Source organism: Pecten maximus, chromosome 9 (genome assembly GCF_902652985.1).
Source record: "Pecten maximus chromosome 9, xPecMax1.1, whole genome shotgun sequence".
Lineage (NCBI taxonomy): Eukaryota > Metazoa > Mollusca > Bivalvia > Pectinida > Pectinidae > Pecten > Pecten maximus.
In genome coordinates this window covers 8030210-8055129 of record NC_047023.1, presented here as the reverse complement: position 1 = coordinate 8055129, position 24920 = coordinate 8030210, and the positions used below count along the sequence as shown (strand labels likewise).

Below are 24920 nucleotides of genomic sequence, written 5' to 3'. Positions count from 1 at the left end.
ATGACCTTGACCTTCATTCAAGGTCACAGGGGTCAAAAAGACTAAAATCTTCAAACGACTTCTTCTCAATAACCAACAGGCCCAAGGGAGTTGATATTGGGTCTGTAGCATGCTGGGACGAAGGGCTACCAAGTTTGTTCAAATGAATGGCCTTGACCTTCATTCAAGGTCACAGGGGCCAAAAAGGCTAAAATCTTTAAACGACTTCTTCTCGGTAACCAACAGTCCCAGAGACCTAATATTTGGCCTGTAGCATGCTGGGGTAAAGGGCTACCAAGTTTGTTCAAATGAATGACCTTGACTTTCATTCAAGGTCACAGGAGTCAAAAAGGCTAAAATCTTTAAACGACTTCTTCTCAATAACCAAGAGTCCCAGGGAGTTGATATTGGGTCTGTAGCATGCTGGGGTGAAGGGCTACCAAGTTTGTTCAAATGAATGACCTTGACTCACATTCAAGGTCACGTCGATCAAGTATGCTCAAATCTTTAAATGACTTTTAGTGAAAAGCCAAAGTGCAGAGAGACATTATATTGGTCCTGTAGCATGCTTTCAAATAACTGCAGGATCCATATATGAAAAGATCACTGCATTGCAGGTGAGCGATTTGGGCCCATTGGGCCCTTGTTACAGAAAGTGGTATGCGTGTAAAAGTTATTATTCTCCAAGCTGTAAGTGTGAAGTTTCTAGCGAGATGACCGTTAAGGTCAGTGGGCCTCTTGTTCTAGTTTAAAATCATACAGTTTCAGAAATGCTTACAAAAGATGCTGAAATATTTCGAAAATAAGTTCTAGCAAATTTTATCCCTTTTGTAATTGTAAGTTGATTGTTTTTGTGTTCTTAGGTTTTTTGCCGTTGTTTTTATGTTCTTAGGTTTTCTGGCGTATCCTAGGTCCCAATAACCCTGGAAATGTCTTGGTGGAAACCAATGATGTCAGTTACAATGAGAACGGTCCGGAGACTACCCAGGGTTCCCTGGTCTGGGCGGATGCCGAGGGAGGCGAGAAGACCTTTCAGCTGCGTGTCAAGCCTTACACCAGTTGGGAAATTCAAAAGATATTTGTCATTGAGATTTATAAGGTCCAGGGTTTCCCAATGACGGTCGGAGATGGAGAGGTCGGACCATCTACTGGCAAAGTTGTCTTAACGGTAAAGGGTCTGGATATATTGTAATCATGACTTAGAGTAATTTGTAGTTATACTTCAAATGTTAAACAAAATGATGAGTTTGTGGTATAATGCATACTTTTGAAACCTTGCATTCAAAATTTGTTCATTGCATAGAACAGTCAAATGGGTCAAAATAGCGTACTACTATTTTATCAAATAGAATATCATGTATTGTTATATAATTACAGATTTCAAAGACAATGTTTATTTCACCACTCATTTTCTTCTCCATTTCAAATTTGAAAACTTGACAGCTATGCTCCTAGAATTGTTTAACTAATTTGGCTTGCTGAACTTATGGGTATACTAATCATTGAATATTAATATACGTCTATATCTGTGTACTGTTTGGTCTGTATGTGAACTAATTTTCAGAGATCTTCTGACCACAGATTGAGAAGTTTGGAGACCCCAACGGAATCATCCAGTTTGAAGGAGTAGCTGAATCAGAACAGATGGTTGATGAGCCAGAGGGTACTGGATTGTTAGACCTTCGTTTTCCTGTCAGTCGCGGGGACGACACAGGAACTGTTGGTAGTATACAGGTAAAGGACTTTATGTCAGCCATAGGGAGGGTTTACAATTTAAAACCATTTCATCGATATACCGAACTATCACTGATGGACACATCATCACTGTGACATGTAGGGATCTCCTGACATCATCAGTCATAAGTTTCATTGTCATTTCTAGTTTTCCTGTGATACCTTTGACTGATGAAACTAAAACTTGATAATGATAACATTATTTTACAATTAGATATTGTTTTATATAATTGTGTTGCCTTGACAAAAACTTTTTGACTTTTAAGCGAGAATCTGATTTTGTCATTATTTTGCTTTTTTTCCCCAGGTATTCTGGGGTATAACAGGACCTATGGACAGGACAGCCGATTTTCAGCCACGGAATGGATCTATTGTGATAGGAGAAGGCCAGCGAGACTCCGCCATTGTTATACAAGTCCTGCCTGATGATGTACCCGAACTAACGGAGAGATACGAACTCTCTCTCAAGTCTGTAGAGGGTGGGGCTGAGATAGCAAACTCAGACAACACGTCAGTCTTCAGTATCAGGTAGATCAAGTCCCTAAAGTTTGTAGACCTCAAGGTCAAAGGTCAGATATATGCAATTTTTAAAGATTTTGTAATGCAGTGCTCTGTCATTGGATCATTGTGACCTTGACCTCAAGGTCAAATGTCAATTGAATGCAGAAAATTAAATGCCCAGCTATAGGGAGAAATTGTCGTTGGTATGTATAGATTGTTTTTTAATTCTAGGTTTAATGACAATCCTCATGGCCTGTTTGGTGTAGTTCAGAGTGACCAAACTGTGGTCGTCAATCCAGCGGACCTAAGTCGCTCGGTCAGACTCAACTTCACTCGATATGCTGGCAAATTTGGCAATGTTATCCTCACCTTCCAGATCAGATACGACTTGGTAGGTAATTTTCAATGTGAATCACAGAATTCAAATAATTGAACTTTTTAAGGATTACATACTTAACATACAGGTAGAAAAATGGATCAACATGTTAATTGGGGATGTCGTTTTTGTGAAAATTACCATTCAAAGATTCACCTTCAGTTAGAATATTGATTTCTCATCATTATTATTTGTTACAAAAATTCAGAAACCAGTCTACATTTGAGGGTGCCAAAACCGAATCGGCCTACTAAAGAGAATAATGTCCAAATAATTTTTTGTTGACAGATTCACAGTTACTATATGCATGTGTATTTAATGGAAAATAATGGATGCTGGCTAAAAGCCTATAAGTCTGTATTACAAGACATACATATAGTTAACTTACTGTCACTGGTATATTGTACATAAAATGTATACTCCTTGAAATTTTCAGTAATCATTATAGATAGTGTTCCTAATTTGATTATTGAGCATTATCTCAAAATTTCTGGTAGATTTTGTATTTACAACGTAATCTGCAAGCTTGTTCCAGGCATCTACTACCTTGAAGCTGTATAGTTATGATAAATATTGGCATTACTTGTGATCTTGCTATATTTAACTGGTGTTTTCCCGGTCAGAACAAAACAAAAACAAAAAACAACCATAGGACCGTAGGTATATTCAGAACTCATTTGACCGTTAAGGCCTATGGGCCTCTTCTTACATTTAAATTGTTTTGAGAAGTCTCTGCTATGATGTTAAAAGTCAAATGATCACCTGTGATCTGAAGTACTGAAGGGGATTTTAAATGAAAGCATATTACAGTAAGACATTATTTACTTAACATTCTCCCCACATAATGTAACACTGAGGAATTTCAATTTACTCAATAAAAATCTTATAAGATATGTTGATGATTTGTGATGAAAATTCTGGCTTACTTCATTAGTGAAAGTTCTGAAAATCAGAAGAAAAATAATATGACTTTCCTGATTTCCGATAGCTAACCTTTTAATTGGGACTCAGGAATGTTTTTAAATTATAATGTATCAGATGATCTTATTAACTTAACACCTACAGTTGTATAAGCCTAGGGATTTCTTATTCTTGAGTGATGGAATTCATGTGTTTCATTCATTTCCTTAGTGTGCAGTTTGTAAATGCTGTCATTTAAAGCAACTATTACCTTAGATTTGCCCTCAGGAAACAGAGTTCAGCCTATAAATAATTCAATATACCCATAATAAAGTGATACACGTGTCTATACCGTCAACTTGGCTGTTTTTGGTACATATTTTTGGGGTTAAAACATTGTTCACTTCAACTGTTGCTTGTAAACATGATCATGCTCAATTTACTTTCGTCGAAAAGAAAACATGTTTTTATCCCGAAGATATCGACGGAAAAAAACCCGAGTGGTTTTCCAATTGGGTTATGATCACCAATATGTAAATCAGATAAAGACTGTTCTGTTAACACTGTTAACATTTTTAGGTCACCTGAGACAAGGGAGGGGGGGGGGGGGGGGGGGGGGGGGGGGGGGGCTCTAGTGCCTTTATTTTGCTCAAATTTCAAACAATGGTAGAAGAACTTGTGTAAGAACCGTGATGTCTTACACAAGTTTGAGTTTCAGGGCTTTTAATTGGGTCAAGGTGTCAAGGTCACTGTTACTATTTTGAGTGAGGGCTAGTATTAGACATACAATGTATAACGCTTTAGTAATACTCAGTATACCTGTTATATAATATTCATTGTGTTCGTTGTCATTTTATTGCCATCAGAATAGATGATGATCACATTATTATATCAAACAGCTACAGACAGGTGTGCTGCTGTCCAAGAGCGGAGGAATTGTCTCGTTTGATGATGGCCAGTCCCAAGCTGTCATAGATATCCCACTGGATGGTGATGGATTCCTGGAGATGGACTCGAGCTTCTCTGTGACCCTGACAGACGTACAGCTATCAGGAACTGCAGGTTCGTACTGCCTTCATATTGTTTATATCTTTTGATCTATAGTTTCTTTCCAATTCATGGTATACCATCAGATGAGGACAGATGAGATGGTGATGCTGTGTTTATGAGGGATAACTTTGTTGATTTTCTTCCCAGTGGGTAAACTATGACAGAGGAGAGTTAATTATCTATAGGTGTAGGTTAGAGGCAGACCTGAGGAGGATGTCATGGTAGATGTAGGTTAGAGGTAGGCCTGAGGAGGATGTATTGGTAGATGTAGGTTAGAGGCAGGCCTGAGGAGGATGTATTGGTAGATGTAGGTTAGAGGCAGGCCTGAGGAGGATGTATTGGTAGATGTAGGTTAGAGGCAGGCCTGAGGAGGATGTCGCGGTAGATGTAGGTTAGAGGTAGGCCTGAGGAGGATGTCTTGGTAGATGTAGGTTAGAGGCAGGCCTGAGGAGGATGTCTTGGTAGATGTAGGTTAGAGGTAGGCCTGAGGAGGATGTCTAGGTAGATGTAGGTTAGAGGCAGGCCTGAGGAGGATGTAGGTTAGAGGCAGGCCTGAGGAGGATGTAGGTTAGAGGTAGGCCTGAGGAGGATGTCTTGGTAGATGTAGGTTAGAGGCAGGCCTGAGGAGGATGTCTAGGTAGATGTAGGTTAGAGGTAGGCCTGAGGAGGATGTCTTGGTAGATGTAGGTTAGAGGTAGGCCTGAGGAGGATGTCTAGGTAGATGTAGGTTAGAGGCAGGCCTGAGGAGGATGTCTTGGTAGATGTAGGTTAGAGGCAGGCCTGAGGAGGATGTAGGTTAGAGGTAGGCCTGAGGAGGATGTTTTGGTAGATGTAGGTTAGAGGTAGGCCTGAGGGGATGTCTTGGTAGATGTAGGTTAGAGACAGGCCTGCGGAGGATATCTCGATAGCTGTAGGTTAGAGGCAGGCCTGAGGAGGATGTCTTGGTAGATGTAGGTTAGAGGTAGGCCTGAGGAGGATGTCTTGGTAGATGTAGGTTAGAGGCAGGCCTGAGGAGGATTTCCTGTAGATGTAGGTTAGAGGCAGGCCTGAGGAGGATGTCTTGGTAGATGTAGGTTAGAGACAGGCCTGGGGAGGATGTCTCCTTAGATGTAGGTTAGAGGCAGGCCTGAGGAGGATGTCTTGGTAGATGTAGGTTAGAGGCAGGCCTGAGGGGGATGTCTTGGTAGATGTAGGTTAGAGACAGGCCTGGGGAGGATGTCTCCTTAGATGTAGGTTAGAGGCAGGCCTGAGGAGGATGTCTCAGTAGATGTAGGTTAGAGGCAGGCCTGAGGAGGATGTATTGGTAGATGCAGGTTAGAGGTAGGCCTGAGGAGGATGTCTTGGTAGATGTAGGTTAGAGGTAGGCCTGAGGAGGATGTCTTGGTAGATGTAGGTTAGAGGTAGGCCTAAGGAGGATGTCTTGGTAGATGTAGGTTAGAGGCAGGCCTGAGGAGGATGTATTGGTAGATGTAGGTTAGAGGCAGGCCTGAGGAGGATGTCTTTGTAGATGTAGGTTAGAGGTAGGCCTGAGGAGGATATCTTGGTAGATGTAGGTTAGAGGTAGGCCTGAGGAGGATGTCTTTGTAGATGTAGGTTAGAGGCAGGCCTGAGGAGGATGTCTTTGTAGATGTAGGTTAGAGACAGGCCTGAGGAGGATGTCTTGGTAGATATAGGTTAAAGGCAGGCCTGAGGAGGATGTCTTGGTAGATGTAGGTTAGAGGCAGGCCTGAGGAGGATGTCTCGGTAGATGTAGGTTAGAGGCAGGCCTGAGGAGGATGTCTTGGTAGATGTAGGTTAGAGGTAGGCCTGAGGAGGATGTCTTAGTAGATGTAGGTTAGAGGCAGGCCTGAGGAGGATGTCGCGGTAGATGTAGGTTAGAGGCAGGCCTGAGGAGGATGTCTTGGTAGATGTAGGTTAGAGGTAGGCCTGAGGGGGATGTCTCTATAGATGTAGGTTAGAGGCAGGCCTGAGGAGGATGTCGCGGTAGATGTAGGTTAGAGGCAGGCCTGAGGAGTATATGTCTTTGTAGATGTTAGGGTTATGCAAGCCAGCAGCATACCGGGATGAACGGGTGCCAGGTTTGTTCACATGAAAGACCTTGAACTACTTTCAAGGTCACAGCATTTAAATATGTTTAGATCTTCGAATTATTATTTCTCATTAACCAAAAGGCCCAAGATCATGATACAGGGCCAATTGTATGGATGGATGAAGGGCTACAAAATTGTTTCAGTTATATATACTTAGCTTACTCTCATACAGGAATGGAGAAATATTGTTCTTATCTATTAAAATCAACTTTAAAGTTACATTTGAACTTAGTTTTTATGAATAGACAAGTTCTGAATATAATCTCAGAGTTATTTACTGACAAAATGGTAGTATGATTTTCATCGACAAAGTTCTGACATATTTAATTTCATTTTATAGAGACACATTTCTCAAACTTTAGCATACAAAGCATATATTAAAAAAAAGTGGATTTGGTTTTCAGCTACATTTCAAACTTTACAGGCACTTAAATGTCTTTGGTTTGTTTTCATATGAGTAGCAGAGTGATTGGTACATGTCCATTGGACCTCTTGTTGAACTTTTTATGTTATACATGAAGTGTGTCATGATTTGGGTCATAAATTTTGCAAATGATTGTAAGTCGTGTATCATACATAATTCAGACGACATTAACACATATATTCGGTTACGTACCCCACAAACCCTGTTACTTCCCGAATGATTGATGATATCACCATATTAGCCTCCAGAGGGTGAGAAAGGGTGAGATTTTGATGGATTTGAAGCATAATATAATCCTGAAAGTATTTTGATATCCCGGACCTATTTCTTCTGAATGAACTATTAAATTAATTCAAAGCAACTAATGTAATTGATGTAACCCTGGTAAAATACCAGCCACAATATATCTCTTGGCTAGAGAGATCATCCCGTTAGCTCGATAGATTGAGGCTTGATCGATTGAGCATAAGACTAGTGAACCAGAGGTCCCGGGTTCGATCCTGATCGGAGGCAGTGATTAAAATCTAATTAATCAATATGATCTGTTACATTTATATCCACCTTTGATATTGAAAAATCCAGCAGGGTGTTTGACATCGTTTGATTGTTACTTCAAATGTTAACAGTGAAAATTTGATTGTATGTTTAAATTGGAATAGATATGTCAAGTACCCTAAACATTAACCACGAAACAACACGTGTTATGTCTGTTAATTCTACCACTGTGACGACATATTTACTCTTTATAATTGAAAACTCTTTACATACAGGATAATGTCTTTCAACATGTGTAAGGCATTAAAATCATCAGAAAATCAATTATACATGTATCACTAATCATATGTCTGCAGATAAATAATTTAAAATTCAGTTAAAAGGATCTTGCTTTGAAGAGGTGATTTGTGAAACAGGAACTTGGTGTATGATACATAGCTAACCAGCTGATCAGTGTCGGATATCGGACTCCCCGACACCTTACACAATGTCATCAGTGTCAGATATCCGACACCCTACACAATGTCATCGGAGGGTGGTACGTGTCTAGGATGTGGTCACAAGGTCTATACCCAGGATGTCGAAGACGTTATTTTATATTTCAATTTGTTACGTCAATATGATAATAAATGTCGTTTTTACAAACCCAAGCAGTATAGTGCATTTAGTCCGTATACATTTGTAGATAATGAATGGAGGAGAAAAAGACATGGCTCAGGTCAGTCAGATAGGAACATACTACAAAGTCACACCACTAATTGGTCCCCACCAATGAAACCAGAAAGACTATAGGTTTCCTCCCTATCTGTCCGTTCGTCCGTCTGTCTGTCTGTATGACCACTTTGTTTTCCGCAATTTTCTCAGCCATGCTTCAAGCTTACGATTTCTGATATGGGGGGTCTCTCTCCCGAACAGGAATGACTTGCAAGTGAGATATTATCGGACAACTTCGAAGAATTTGGTGTTCAAATTTGTCACCGAATTTCCATTTCAAAGAAAAGTATAAATACACTGTCTTACAGAACAACTGTAACAGTTTCAAATTAATTACCCAGAAGTCAGTTTAAACTGTGAGTAAATTTTATTTTTGTATGTAATAGATAAATGAAATCAGGCAATATCTGTGTCTCTAGAAAACCTGTAATCACATGGTTGACAGCATTTCCTATTATTTACATTTTTTTATGGATTATGCGAACATGTCTCACAGGTTAATAAAAAGCTCATAAAACCCATAATGAACTTCATCATTGGAAATATGTCAGAAAGCAAAACGACATCAAAAATTTGTTTACCAATTGACAACAAGTCATCATGCAGATGTGGCTTGTTGATCAATAAAATTGATTTAAGTGGATTTGTAACGTGGACTGTTGATACAAAAGATTCATATATTTATTTACCAGTCATGGAATGTTTATTTTACGACAGCTGGTGTATTTGATATGCACCGGGAGATTTCTCCGAAATGAAGGTAAACAGCTAAGCAATGAATAACTAGATTATGATTTATGTTGTTGGAATGATATTCATGCTTGTAATATGTATTTAAAGATTAACATTATACATTTTTATATTCTTCTCCAAAACTACTGGGTCAATTTTGACCGAACTTGACATGGAACATCTCTAGGTCATAGGGATCTGAATTTATTAAATTTATGGGACTGTGTCCCTAGGGGCCTGAGGGGAAGGGCCAAAAAAGTGAAGTGTAGCCAATTCTTCAAATCCTTAATCTTTAGGATTGCCATTATTCTGTTCTAATTTAGTCCTAAGCATCCTTGGTTGAAGTGAAATAGATTTTGTATAAAAAGTGTGTCTTGACTCCCTAGGGCCTTAGGGATGGGCCTCAGTAGGGGAAATATAATAGTAGTTCTATAAAACCCTTTTCCTGCTTAAGAATGTGCCAGGATTTGTCCAAATTTAGTCTAAAACATCCTTAGGTGAAGGGTAAATGGTTGGTCTTGGGCCCCTAGGGAGTGAGGGTATGTTGTCATAATAGGGACATTTATCACATTGTTTGAATTCTTCTGTACATGCAGGAATAAAAGAATTTGGTTAAAATTTGGTCTGAAGTATCCTTGGGTAAATGGGAACCAATTGTGAATAAATGGTTGGTCTGTTCAACTTCATTGGCTTTGAATCTTATAGTAATAATTAAAAGGAATTAATAGACTGCAGTAATGATATTGGGTGGCCAAACTGGGAAAAGTTTTTGTTGTATAACTTGTTTTGACATTATGCTTGATAGAAGCAAGATTAAATTTCTTAGCTGATGACTCAGACAACTAGGTCACATGCTTTCACCAAACTAGCTATATCAGCCTAGGCGGCCGGGGTTTGATTTTCTGATCGGATGTGAAAAGGTATTGTGTCACCTGCCCGACCACATGGGTTTTCCCCGAGTACTCCGGTTTCTTCCCACAGTAAGACCTCTCCCTCCCTTCCGTCCGGGCCAACAAGCGTGATTAATATAAGTGGTAGTATGTTTGCCTTGAGAGCAAAAGGTCACTAGTTTGAGTCCTGGAATATCCAGGGCTTTTTCTGGGGGCTTTTGGGGGCTGTTAATGGACCCCATTCCCAATTGAAATTATTTCATAGCCAAATTCCCAAAATTTGCAGTTTACTGCTGAGGAAATCTTTCCCAATTCACCAATTTTCTTCCCAAAATGAGACAAAAAAGCCCTTTCCCAAACCAGTGAGAAAAAGCCCTGTACGTTCCATAACTCCTTCCTATTACAGAATTGGAGCTAAACAACCTGGGTTGTGGTTGTCTTCGGGGGCGATAACTTTGTGAATGAGGGAGTAGTGTAAATATAGAGAGTATAAGGTCACCTTATTAGCTCAGGCTAGTGGGAATTTCCCTTTAGCCTAGTGGTAGAATCTTTGCTTGAGGGTGAAAGGTCGCTAGTTTGAGCCTCGTCACGGGCCAGGTATTTTTCATTACTCCTTCCTGTTACAAAGATAATGAGTATGAGTTATGGTAAAAAAAATCCCTAGTTCGATAAATAGCTCCATATTTTATATTTGTGTTCCCCGAGGAAAAAAGACTCCTTAAGAGTGTATGGTCACCATTTCTTTTTGTACTTGCATGACTAGAAAGTGTATATATATTAACAAATAAAAGCATCCAAACTAGAAAGTGTAAATATATTAGCTAATAAAAGCATCCAGAAAAGATTAATGATATGCCATCCTTGAATGGATGTAGTAAGTGAGATATACATTAGAGTGAACCACTGTTAGGTTTTGTATCTCTCTCAGCTATAATGAAAACAGTGCTCTCATATGTTGATAGATGGTGTGTGGTTAAGTGGCTCTGGTGAAAACGGTGCCAGGTGAGGTGGAAAATTTAAAAATTTAACAATCTCCCAATTGATCTTGTGTTTGGAGGGTCAACACTCACTTTTAGAGTTCTTTATACAACATGTGGATTATCCATCAGAACCATTGTGCATTGTCCTCGTATGTCTAGTGAAGAAGGGAGGGGGATAAAGGTTTTCTCTCCGTTTGTCAAAGTTTAACAGTGCTTTAGCAGCTTCATTTCTTAAAAGATTTTGATGAAACTTAATTCTCACAATGATAAAGGACCATAATATCTCGGAAAAGGTCAAATTTTAAGGATTTTAGGTCAAGTTCACTTACTATTTTTAGCGGGTGCCGGTAGGGGACATGTACTGACTTAAATAAAAGCAGCATTCAGTGTGCATCTTGGATAAGTTCAAGTTTGAGGGATTTTGGGTCAAGGTTACTGTACTATTTTTAGCGGGGGCTGGTAGGGGACATGTATTGGTTAAGAAATTTCCAGTATGTCTATTTTTCTCCAAATGAGTTGATATGAATTAAAGAGAAGCCTGATAATTGGAATGTTACTGAAGTAATTAATAAATACAAAACAAACAAAAAATATTAAAATATTAAAGTATTTTTGTTTTTAATAAACATATGAATGCGTAAATCTCATCAAGGCTGTCCATGCAAGCACATATTTTATCTGCCATACAATAGCACACATTGTTATCAGTATATAAGCACTGACTCATGCAAGCCATTCACACTTCCAAGTTGTTGACATTTAGCGATAACATCATTTCTTGTGACTAGCATACATTGGCAAAGTTAAGTCTGAATGAAAATGCATTTTATGCACGGAAATAAATATGTATAGAAAAACACAAAACAAAATATGAAAACTAGTTGGAATATTTCTAAATGTTTGTACCTAATGTGGCCCCATAATTGTCAAGCCACAGATGTAATCATATACATACGAAGTTGGTGAATAGTGTCAGTATTGGTGACAATTTTATATACAGTAATAGAATTATAATATTGAAGTTCACAATTATGTCAAATACTTGCTGCCATAGTGGTTTAATTTACTTTAATCAAAATCCGTTATCATCTTTTGTACGTTTTGATTGGTCAATTAAGGCGCTATGACACTTTGAATGGGTCTAATCACTTTACTAATTTTATAGATATAGACATTGCACGTAACTGTAGATCCACATACTTACGAAATATATATGCAGTTAAAAAGGTGTATTATATACACATTGGGTATCCATTTCATATTCTTAAATACAGATGTATTAACAAACGCACATTCATCCAAAAAAATAAGGGGACAAAATACTCAGATTCATGCTTTCCGTAATAATTAAATCAATGAATATTAAGAATAGCACATTTTGAAATACAAATTGCTTTGCTTGATATATTGTACAAGGATATTAATGTTTAATTAATTGATATTGTGTGATTAAAATTAAAAAAAAAAAAAAAATCAGAGCTATTGGTACCAACATTGAAACATTAGCACACAGGTGACGAAAGATGATATCAGTTTGGGCTGTAGATGTTTTGTGTTCACGGCATCAATCTCACGATTATATCCAACCAGATCTATGCTTCAAACTCCTGACATATTAGATCACTGTTTTCAACCCTAAGTATACAGTACACTTAAAAAACACAAAAGAGTGTGCTTGATATATATATCCATTTTCAGGGATATATGTTACTTTTCGAAATCAGATTTCAATGTATCAATGCTCAGAAAGATCTTGCAAACTATAATCAGTCTGCAATATTTTTATGGACTAAGGCACCCATCCTGTTTCTCAGAAAAGAGGTGGCGTATGTTTGCTTTAAAATGTATATCGGTTTAAGGAACGCCTTCAGGAAGTGGGTAAAATTTGTATGAAATTAATTCAGACGCAGATTTGTTTACAGTGAATAACATTCAAATAGAAATTTGATTTTTTTAGATTTAATCTACTTTCACTTAGATGAAGGTTTACGTGTGTCAAGTCACGATATGCATTCATCTGTCTCAGAAAATGTAACTTATAATCCTGACCTACATTATGTAAGTTGGATGTTTTTTTTTCAACTTAGAATTATGACGTACATCAGAAAGTGTGTTGGATGTTTTTTTGTTGTTTTTAGAATTTTGACGTACATCAGTAAGTGTGTTGGATGGATTTTTTTTTTTTTTTTTTTTTTAGAATTTTGACGTACATCAGTCAGTGTGTCGGATGTTTTTGTTGTTTTTTAAAAATTCAAGTCACTTTCAAATCCTATTTAAATGTTATAGATTGCCTGATACAACTAAATGGGTATAATGGGTATCGGGCTTCACACAAGGAAACACGGAAATTGTTTTTAACTTTCTTTTATACAGTTTTTGTTAGCTATTATAGTGTAGACGTTCTCTGAGTACAAACTCGTATTATTGACTTCATTTAAATGCAAGTTGCTTACTAACATCAAAATATTTTCATTTTTGTGTGTTATTTAGTTTTGAACTCTTTTAAAGAACACTTGAACTTTTTTTTTTTTTTTTTAGGATCAGACCACCAGTGAACTTTAAACATGCCGGTTTGAACAAATTGTTCATGCAGTTCTGGGAAAAAATACAAAATCAAACAATTTCATTTTTTAAATTCAACAAGATATGAAACAAAAGCTTGTATCATGGATCATACATGCTACATTTGTAACCAAATATACGTAGCACTAATTGTACATTATTGCAATATTAACTGATCAAGTTTTTCAGTCGGTTGGGGAATGACAAAACTGAAACTGTTAATTTACATTTATGCTGATGCTCATCATTATCAGGTGTACTGAAGTAGAAAAATAACAACAAATTTATTGTTATTAACTGTTATATATACTCCTCAGTTCCGACTTCATCTTAAAAACATCCAAGATTTAGATGGGCTATCAGCTGAACTATTATCTGACAGGAATAGGCATTGAACTACTTACATCTTTTTTAAAAATATATAATTCAAATGTTACTTCAGAGATAAACTTTCCCTTGATATGGAAGATCCAAACTGATAAATGAACCATATATGATACATGACCAGGCTCATCTCCTGAAATTAAAGCTACCAATCTTCAAAAGCAGTAATATTAAGCTATATGTACAGAAATACAAGCTTTATTTTAGATTCCAACATCACAGATAACAGTAACATAAAAGTGAATTAAAATTTGTAAAACAAAAAAGTGAAATTTATGATAAATGTGAATGAATATTACTTCGTTGTATTTTCTAATTTAAAAAATCTTGTTTGCAAATAATCCAGATTATTTTTTATTTGACATCTGAATTATTATTGCAGCCTTAAATTTAAGGGAAAACTGCAATACTTATTCTATGCGCAAAAAACACCTTCATTTGACTCCGAATTTCCTTATAATAATTACCAATATGCACTCAAATATCCACTCAAGAAGTATGGCATTATGCCCGTCTCATTATCAGATGTCCAAGCGACTTAATTGTGCATGTTTTATTAAGAATTTGGAGAGTAAAATCATTTTCGTCATTCGCAGCTATTTCTCATCTACCTTCCATAAAAATTCATAATAGTTTTTGCATATAGATGTAAAATCGAATTGTACACGTTCCTGATGTTCAACTTTAGAAACATATGTCTGGGTCGTATACCGCGAGTATGTGGGTTTATTGAAATATAAGGATAGAATATTACTTTCATCGATCCCATGGGTTTGTATTGAGACCAATTCAATAAGACCAACTTCACAGTTCATTAAATTTGTCCCCAGAAAAGCTATTCATCAACCAATGTGTTGTTGACAAAGCAAGATTCATTCCATGAAGCAACACAATTTTAACAGTTTGTTATGAGGTAAGTATATATACACAACAAATCATAGCACAGCTGTGATATCTGTTTGTGTACAGTAACCAGCTGAAGTTAGTTTATATACTTAGAAGACTTATCTTCACTTAATAATCTCATAACTTAAAAATGCTAACATTCAAATGTGTATTTGTAAAATTATCAATACTGACAAAGAAGTTAGAGCTAAATTAAGCATTTAAATTAAGCATTTAAATTGGATATCAAAAAAAAAATTCTGTTATTAGAAATCAGTTTGTTTTCAAAGTTGTAAAAAGTTAGAGCTAAATTAAGCATTTAAATTGGATATCAAAATAATATCTGTTATTAGGAATCAGTTTGTTTTCAAAGTTGTAAAAAGTTACATTTAAGAATATTTCAAAAATTCATGTTTGGATGAGGAAATGACTGTGCAGTTATAGCAGTGTAAATGTCACGATTACTGAATATTACATGAATATGATTTCTTTGAATAATGAAGTATCATACCTGAATTTATAATTCTTTAGAATTACTTGGATGCAAAATATATATATATATATACCGTATATGCTTACCTGGCAGTCTTTAAAAAGTTATTATGAATTAATGTTTGATATTTCGTTACTGGAACAAATGAAATGAAAGTGAATATTTGAGGGTTTTTTTGAGCTCTTTTGTTTTCAGTGTGTCTGTAGTATAACTTATCTGAACTGTTGTTCAAGTTCCTTTTCAATAAAGTGATGGTGTCATCTCTTTCGAGGAACACTTTTGTCTCCGACAAAGATGAGTTTGAGCTGTTTTTTGAATGCAGGGTTAAGAATACTGTAAATAATTGGATTGATTGCGATATTAAAACAAAAAGAAGAGTTACAAACTCGTAGAATCTGTTTGTGACTTATTGGAAGGTTGCCGTTCATATTCAGCGCTCCTGTACTCGTCAGTAACTCGACCAGGAAGAATGGTACGTAGCTGAGGATGAATGCCGTAGTTATCACAGCAAACAACAACGTACTGTGAGCAAGACTGGCACTGGATTTTGGTGTTCGATGTTTCATACTGCTGTTGGACTTGTGGGACATTCTCTTTCTGAATGCACTTGAAATGGACGAAAAATGAGAAATGGCCGATCCGTTCCTTTGCGGTTTTGGGGAACTCTCTGTAGACACACTGACAAACTTCCTTGTAGACCCGTTCCTCTGAGGTTTTGGCGAGTAAGAGGACAAGCTGGTGGACTTTGTTCTGATAATACTATCAGTCTCTCGTGGTGTACTTTGTACCGAAGAATCTGGAGTATTCCGTACTGTTAGACGCGTAACAAACAAATGACCGTTTTGAACATGACCATTGGGAATATGATTTGTACCATTTTGTTTGGTAAAAACCTCAGTTTTATCACTTTCAGTCGAGGAAAAGGTAAGGTTTAGATGCCCTCCCTCCTCCCCATGTACTTGAGAGCCGGATTCATCGCCATCTCCCTCCTCCTGTAGTACACTTGACTGAGAGCCGTCGTCGCCGCTGTGACGGGAGTTTAATTGTGGCCTGTGTTCACACTGTTTATACATTTCTGTTCCATCTATCTGGTCCGTATCACCATTGCTGCTCAAACTGTGGCAGGACTCTAATGAGGAGCTGTGTCTTGACATCATTGGAATCTCAAGTGTGTTGTGTTGAGCGCCGTTCTTTTTGAAAACATTATTACGCTGTATAGGTATTCCAAGACTTACTCCATTCAACTCTGACAAATCTCTGACACTCTCTGAATGGTTAACAAAGACCTCATCCTGAGCCTCTGAGAAATGGATATGCTTTATGTTGTCCAAAGTTTCGTTACTTATGCTTCGAACAGACTTGATTCTGTTAAGGTCTTCTCCGACTTTCTGATGTTTCCATTTCCATATCTCTTTATACAATAATGAGTACAGAACTACCATTATACAGAAAACAACAAGGTTTACTACCAGAAGGGCAATGAAATACAATGGCCTCACCAACAGGTCCTTATAGTTGTCATCATCTGCACAGTCCATACCGTACACACCGGGAATTCCGGTCGGCACCATCTCTGGCCCATGAAATATGCTGATGGGCCATGCACCGATACAGCCCAAAATTACCACTCCAGCAGCCATCTTCTTGGCTCTACTCATGGTAAATGATTTCATCGGGTGGCAGATTTTGTAGTAACGGTCAAACGCTATACACAACAAGATTCCAACGGACCAAATATTGACGATACTTCCGACAAAACGAACAATTTTACACAAAACGGGCAGATCACCAGAATACATGGGAAATCTTCTATCAATTGCCTCGAAACTCAGAGTAAGCGAGCCAATAACATCGGATATACCCAACAACAGAATGAAGTAATTCATGGTATTCCTTCTGAACCGACAGCTGTAGATATACACAACGGATCCATTTCCGAAAACCCCGAGTATCGACATGATGACGAGAAAACTCATCACAGGCATATTGGCCTCGAACATTTTCTCGTTGTAAAGCCACACAGCGTAATTGTTAGAAAATACATTAATATCCTCTGGGGCGACACTGCCGTTAACAAAGAGGTCCGAATCATTCAGCACCCCAGTTGTGCCCATTTCTCAAGGTTACTTTTCCACTGCGAAATGTGAACTGTACTGCATTTAAAAACGAAGATGACTTATAAAGTTGTAGAAAGTTTGCCATCGATGAAGTAACACAAGTCTTCATTACTCTCCATATTCAGACCACTGCTGTTGAAATAATCCAGCGCCGTCACATTTGTATTCAGTAGTGACGTGCATTATGCAGCAGAGTTTAACTGCCTTACACAGCAGATGAAAGTCAGTTCCTGGTGTTTCATAATTCCCAGTTTTCTCTCATGTTTCTTGTGAGTTGAACTTCCTCTGTACTTACTTACACATATATATATATCTTATATATACAGCCCTCTACATGTCATCCCAGACGTAATATTTCCACGAAAAGTGTTGAGCATATTAAAGTTTTTAATTCACCGAGTATCACAGTATCCCTCCTCTTCTAGATGTTAGTTTCAGTTGGTTGCGCTGAATTTCACTTGAGTATACCCATCGTAAGTGTCAACACTGTATACACCTCTGTAGCCTACTTCTCAGGTATATTAACCGACACAGGTAAGCCCGCGATAGTTTTGTCACATGTATTTTTCATGTGTTTCGGCACAATGCCTCCAAGTTGTCTACAGAAAAAATAATCCAGCATACAGATCATGCATGTTTGTCCATAGTTTTAGGTAAATAATCATTCTCTACTCACATTGACGCATTTCTCCATGGCTACATTCCCCAAATTACTTAATGGCATTCATGTTGATTTGAATGACAAGAGAAGTCTTTTCCTTTTTCTATAAATAGGTGATAATGGCCCTGGGGTAGAGCGCCCACCCACTTTACCTGTGTTATTGGCCAAGCGTTAGGTAGAGGAGCTTTTCTATTGTGTATAGTCCACAAATAGAGAGTCGGGACTTCCAAATAAAATCTTATGTACGTGAGTGGGGGTGTGTAATCCAGTTATTACGAACATCATAGATGTAATGTTATTTAATATTTGGGTCTATGAAAGCAGTATTATGAACTACATTACGCTGGCTGTTGACTTTCTTACGTCCATAACGACAAATAGCCAGGATTATATTGTAAAACTTCTAGAATATTTAACCAAGGATTATAATGTAAAACTTCTAGAATATTTAACCAATCAACAGCTATCATCTGCTTGTTGTAGTTTTAGATCTTACTTGTGTATACAAGTTTTGTCTTAGGGTAAATATATCTCAAAGACTTTAGGGTTTTGAATTGGAAAACATTAGAGGCACTGTATGAATAAAAAAACGCGTAGGGCTATTTATCTGAATGAGTTAAAGGGACACAAAAGAGCAGACGGCTATTTACCTGTGAGGATCGCCAGCACAGGGATATACCGTAGTGTACATGAGGTTTCAGTTAATCAACTTGTCTTTATTAACCTATTTAGGGCATTCATTACAATACTCGTTGTGTTCAACGCTCATATTCTAAACAGGACATCAAAGTTTCAATTAGAACATTTGAGTATTTGCACAAAAAAGTTTTGGAAAAAAATGGAATATGCAATCGGTCTCAATAAACTTTGTCTAATCTTTAAACAGAAACAAATGATTAGCTTCAGTTGAAGGTCAGATAGACTTTACTGTGTGTCATTTTCAGATGCCATAGACTGATAAAAATAATGTGTAGTATATTTGCCCTTGGGTCCTTACTTGTGCCTGCCGCGGTGGCCGAGTGGTTAAGGTGTCCCGACAATTTATCACTTAAAAGCCCTCCACCTCTGGGTTGTGAGTTCGAAACCTACGTGGGGCAGTCGCCAGGTACTGACTGTAGGCCTGTGGTTTTTCTCCGGATACTCTGGCTTTCCTCTACCTCCAAAACATGCCACATCCTTAAATGACCCTGGCTGTTAATAGGATGTCAAATAAAAACAAACAAAGTTGCTAGAACAAGATAGGTATTCCTGATGGCCTGAGCTCAAGGTTAATTGACATATTGTTATCCCAATACCTCTCGGAGAGTTATGGAGGTGTCGTAATCAAATTTTCACTAGGAGGTTCCCCTTAGCCCTGACAGTTATAGACCCTGTACATTACAAAAACTATTAATGGCGGTCAGGTGTAGCCATCTTAGAGTCTGACAATTAAAAGTTAAGGTTAAAGTTTTCTCCATTGTACAGTAACGTTTGCTCAATTTTATGACCAGAGGAACAATTTTGCCGGCCAGATGGCCATCTCAGATACTTATTGATACTTAAATTTCTGATGCCAGAAATCAGTCATTTATGGCTGAAGTTCTATAGTATCAGTGCATGAGTTTGTGTAGTCATATTATGACATTGTTAATGAAAACTCAGATTTTTAAATTTCTGACAAATTTTGTACTTTGACTTTGTATTTAGCTCCTATCTCATCATAATGAAAGAGAGGAAACATTTTGTTTAACAAACATTTTTGTGTTTTTGTTATCCCTGTGTTGTCACGTTTTAAGAATTGTTGTTGTCACGTTGTAATATGTCCAAATCCAATTTTAGGTTTTTCTTCTTTATTTTCTTATTCATCCAAACATATATATCCAATTTTCACAACGTTCTCCTTTCTAGTATCCTCTCTATTTCTGTATCTCTTAAATCTCTGTTCTTACTAATCTCCAATATTCTGTCCTTGTTCTCTATTATTCTCTGTTGTTCTCTGTTCTTCCTTCTCTCTCTGTTCTCCTCTTTCTAATTATTTCACTCTTCTCTCCTTTAATCTCTTCTCTCTCCCTCTTTTGCTTGATTGATTGATTGATGGGGCTTAACGTCCTTGTTCCGGTTATAACCGAGCCTAGGACACTCCCTCTTTTGCTTTGATTGATTGATTGATTGATGGGGCTTAACGTCCTTGTTTCGGTTAAGCCCCATCAATCAATCAATCAATCAAAGCAAAAGAGGGAGTGTCCTAGCTCCCTCTTTTGATGATGATGTTGATGTTGCTGGTTTAAAGTCTCGATTTAGGTTACAACCTCTACTCGCGACTCTAGGTTAGAACATTAGTCCAGGGTGACTGTTAGATGTTGTCAGTTGGTGTTCCCCTCCTCCTTTCTCAACACGGGCTTGGGACCGGCTACGGCGGAGTTCCCTCTTTTGCACATACATCTCACATACATATAAAGATTCTCTGACCCTCAGAGAAGTCACCCCCCTAAGGCCACCTACCAATCCACAGGTTGACCTCTGAATCCCCAGTACTGTGTTTCTCTATCATCTTTAAACTTCATTATTTACCAAACCAATACTGATATCCAAAATCTATAATCTAGCATCACTAGATGACACACTCTAGTTTAAAACCATATTAATTATATTTTACTCCAACATTTCATATTAATTCAATTTAGACTTTAAGTATATTTAGATACCTCAAATGACATATATATCAATACAGTGCCCAAACTACTGCACTGTTTAAAATAATAAAAACAGTTCCATAAACTACATAACTTGCACTATCAAATGATACCAATAATATTGTCTAAATGATTATTATCAATTAGAAATAATAACTTTAATTCAAAATACAAAAACAACTATTTATACAGGTAAAGTGTCAAGCCTATGTCTGTCCCTGTGGGGTGTCACCCATCTGACCATCTTGATGCTGGGCCAGTATGACACTTACCTACCCAACCCAAACCGCAATTAAGAGCACTTACATAATTTACCTGGCTAACAGGATTTACACTACTATACCTGTACACATTATAGATGAAGCCCATAAAAAACAACCTCAAAGAATAATGTAGGTATTATACCAAATTACCTTTCTAATGTATATAATTATAAAACATTAAAACTTTAGTAGCAAACATCTTAAATGTATCCAATGATTATATCTCTTCAGGGTTTTCATATATAAAACTTGAATCAGCTATTTCATGCCAGAATGAAGACAAAAGAAAAGTCCTCAGGAAGTATTTAAAATAATAGATTAAAATGTTTTCATAACAAAATGTTAAATTGACTCCAGCTACAAGGAAGATCCTGGTTGTGACAGGTTATAGCAATACTGAAATATGTGTATTATAATGTAGTTGATACAGCTCAAATGTTGAAGAAAATTTCTGAGAATTCACCAAAAGTTGTATGACAGGGACCCTGGTTATAAGCTCACCAAGAGCAAGTGAGCTTATTCTGTGGTCCGGCGTCCGTCCATCTGGTCATACAGCATCAACACTTTCATTTAAACAACTTTTTCTCAATATCCAAGAGACCCAGAGATCTAATATGGCCCCTGTAGGTAGTATGTTAGGATGAAGAGCAACTAAGTTTATTCAAATGAATGACCCTGACCTACATTCAACATCACAGGGGTCAAATAAGCTTAAGTTTTCAAATGACTTCTCAATAACTAATATGCTCTGAGACCTTGTAATATTCTTGGAGTTGTGAAGGGCTAAGAAGTTTGTTTAAATGAATAGCCTTGACTGACATTCAAGGTCACAGGGGTCAAATAGCCTAAAATCTTTAAACAACCAAGAGGCCCAGGGACTTGATATTGGGTCTCTATCATGCTTGAGTAAAAGGCTACCAATTCTGTTCTGATGAATGATCTTGACTGACATTCAAGGTCACAGGGGTCAAATAGCCTAAAATCTTTAAACAACCAAGAGGTCTCTATCATGCTTGAGTAAAAGGCTACCAATTCTGTTCTGATGAATGATCTTGACTGACATTCAAATCTTTAAAATGTCTTCTTCTCAATAGCTAAGAAGCCCAGAGACTAATATATAATACTGGGTCAGTAACATGCTGGGTTGAAGGATGTACCAAGTTTGTTCAAAGGAATGAACTTGACCGACATTCAAGGTCACAGAGTCAAATAGGCTAAAATCTTCAAAACAGCTAGGATTAGTTTGTTAAAATTAATTACCTTGACCATGTTTTTATTTTGAAAGAGTTAATTGGCCAAAATATTTATAAGACACCTTTTCAAATAACATGGAGCCCCTGAGATCTTACCAAGTACATCTGGTCTCTGATACACTTGTTCTTTATTATGTATATAAAGGATTACTGGATAGCTGGTGAGCGATTCAGGCCCATTGAACCCCTTGCATATTCTTATTTGCTTACACTCCCATATGTGATTCATAATTTTTTTACCACCTACATGACTCCACCTATTGCTTGGTTTTGTCTCACTGACTGTAGTCATTATGTTTTGTCGGCATTAGAAAAAAACCAACATGATCTCCGCCTTCGTCAGTGAGATTTCCAGATGTGTATGCACCACTGTAAACGAGTCCATGATTTTAATTGGATGGATGGTGACTCGTGACATTGTCCAATGAAGGACATTTTACTATGAGGCCAAATAATTCATACAAAGTTTCTTCACTGTAATATGTACCTTGAAAATGAGAAAAACTTTTTTCTATCTGTAGAATGAATTACAAAAAAAGAAAGAAAATTCCAGGGAAAAAAGGAGAAAAATCCATGAGGAAAAAAAAAAATATATATATATATATGATAGAAAAAGAGAAAAATCCATGGATTTTGTTGTTACATGTAGATTCGTGTTACCATCTGTTGAATCAGCTATGATGGGACTTGGTTAAAGGGAGCTAACTCGGACAGCTACCAGACTATTCCTTGTGGTTCTGGTAAAATAACGGTGAGGGTGGTTGGATGGTGTAGTGATGAAGGTCCTGACTTAGACCTTGACAACTTTTTTATCACAGATGAACAGACATATAAGGTCATTCTGTCCACCTATTAGTGAGTTTTGTGTTTGCTAAATAGTTCCTCCCAAAGAAAAATCTCCTCACACATTTTGCACTGGTCGAACAAGAGCAATTAGTAAATTAAGTTGAATTAACTTGCTTCACAATTGTTGTATAATAGATTAAAATCTGTAAGTCTTAACAACGGTGAGTAACAGTAGACTAAAGTTTATTTTTGGTAAGACAAATATTTTTCTTGAGATTTTTCAAATCTTGACTGAGACTCTCAAATATATAGCAAGCAGTGAGATTTAAGTACTTGGTACCAGTGGTAACAGGAATTGAACTCAGGTCTCTGGGATGGTAATCCACAACTCTACAACTCTAACAACTCGGCTAAGTTAGAGACCATATTAACCCCAACCTTTTATAGGTTATACAGAGAGTGGGAGATCCAACGTCCGTTAAGGTGGTATCGGTGTAGTTCTGTGATGCCCAGTAGACGGATTCCACAAGGAATACAGGAGTCCGGTGTCATGCATAATATGTACCCCCCTACCAAAAGGTATCCGGATACTTTTTATTCCTGCATAAAATGTACCCCCCTTGCATAAAAAGTACCCCCCTACCAAAAATCTTTAATTTTGACTTTATCAATGTGAAATTGGGAAGATATGATAAGAGGACCCAGAGGATGTCATTTTCAATGTTTCTCACCCCATCCCACCAAATCCCCACCCCAGGGCCAAAAAAAATGAAAAAAAATTTTTTTACTCAAACTTCCAAGTATGACTTGGGATCATCATTGGAAACCCTCATATGCATAGAAAAGACATAAAAATAGAGTAATCAGAGATGAAAAATGACCAGACAACGTCTAGCTGGGTTTCTCGACTGAAATCGAAATGTTTTATAGTATCGACACTAAGGCATGTCGTCATCAGAACAACTTTGAAATACAAGCATTCGGGTATAGGGTGCATAGGTTAGTACATATCAGTAAGTCTATTATTATTGTTTTACTAGTGACAGAGCCACCAGCACTTAAAGCAGGAGAGAGGGAGGCCAAGGTTATTGTCCCAGCTGCTGCAGCCAATAGTGAAGTGGGCTTCTCTGTGACCATTGCTGCTGTGGATGAGGGTAAGTACAGTTGACCGTTAAAAACTTTAAAGTCAGAATATCTTCTCCATGACCACTGCTGCTGTGGACGAGGGTAAGTAAAGTTGACTAATAAAAACTTTAAAGTCAGAATATCTTCTCTGTGACCATTGGTGTGATTAATTGGCAACTCTACCAAAAAGTGTGAGAAAATCTACATCAAGCGGGGGGGAAAGATTCTTTCATAACTTCAAATGTTACTTATTATGAATTTGATTGTGTGCTCTATTCATTTTCCTTGATCTTTTGATAAAAGTAACCACAACAACGACCTTGACCTTGGATCGGCGTGGGACCTATGGAACACTGGAGATCATATGGAAGGCTGGCTTTGTGCCAGGGAACCTACCTAATAACTTCGTGGAGGGAACTGTTAACCCCGAGCAGGGAAGTGTCACTATAGCACATGGGGTGACCTCGAAGGACTTCACTGTACAGGTAAGAAGAATCACTTGTGGCAAGGAAGAAGAAAATCGTATGTGCATGCTGTCTGAATAAGGAAAATAACTTTCAGAATAAGATGTTGCTAATCAAGAATTTTGTTGATTATTTTGATATAAAAAAGAATTTATTTCAGACTTATATTAAAAAGTTCATCTTGAAGGTATTGAAAACGTTGAAATTTCCGTGAGAGGGAAATTTACGCTAATTACGCAGAGTCTATTTGATCACTAAAATTTCCCCAGAGGATATTATTTGGATATCAATTTGCATAAGCTTGAACTAAAAATGGGTGAATCAATCACGAAAATTACGTCCACATGTATAGTTTACATATCGAAATCGCAAAATTAATTCCCCGCGAAA

At 37.3% G+C, this 24920-nt stretch overlaps 2 protein-coding genes across 2 annotated transcripts in view; one reads left to right on the top strand and one right to left on the bottom strand.

The window, feature by feature from the left end:
- The window catches only part of LOC117334177 (adhesion G-protein coupled receptor V1-like), a 58839-nt gene that overhangs the window by 9619 nt on the left and 24300 nt on the right, over positions 1-24920 (top strand). Inside the window, exons 5-11 of the mRNA XM_033893650.1 lie at positions 872-1147; positions 1561-1713; positions 2021-2241; positions 2446-2605; positions 4390-4552; positions 23982-24095; positions 24370-24551. Of these exons, the coding sequence (XP_033749541.1) occupies positions 872-1147; positions 1561-1713; positions 2021-2241; positions 2446-2605; positions 4390-4552; positions 23982-24095; positions 24370-24551 (1269 nt within the window). The remainder of the gene's footprint in view (positions 1-871; positions 1148-1560; positions 1714-2020; positions 2242-2445; positions 2606-4389; positions 4553-23981; positions 24096-24369; positions 24552-24920) is intronic.
- LOC117334178 lies at positions 11457-18124 on the bottom strand. The gene has a single exon (XM_033893651.1). It carries the CDS (start codon positions 17301-17303, stop codon positions 15447-15449), a length of 1857 nt encoding a protein of 618 aa, XP_033749542.1. The 5' UTR covers positions 17304-18124; the 3' UTR covers positions 11457-15446.

What these genes read in the sequence shown, in the direction of transcription:
- LOC117334178 (XM_033893651.1), bottom strand. Translation starts at nt 17,303, where the DNA reads ATGGGCACAACTGGGGTGCTGAATGATTCGGACCTCTTTGTTAACGGC.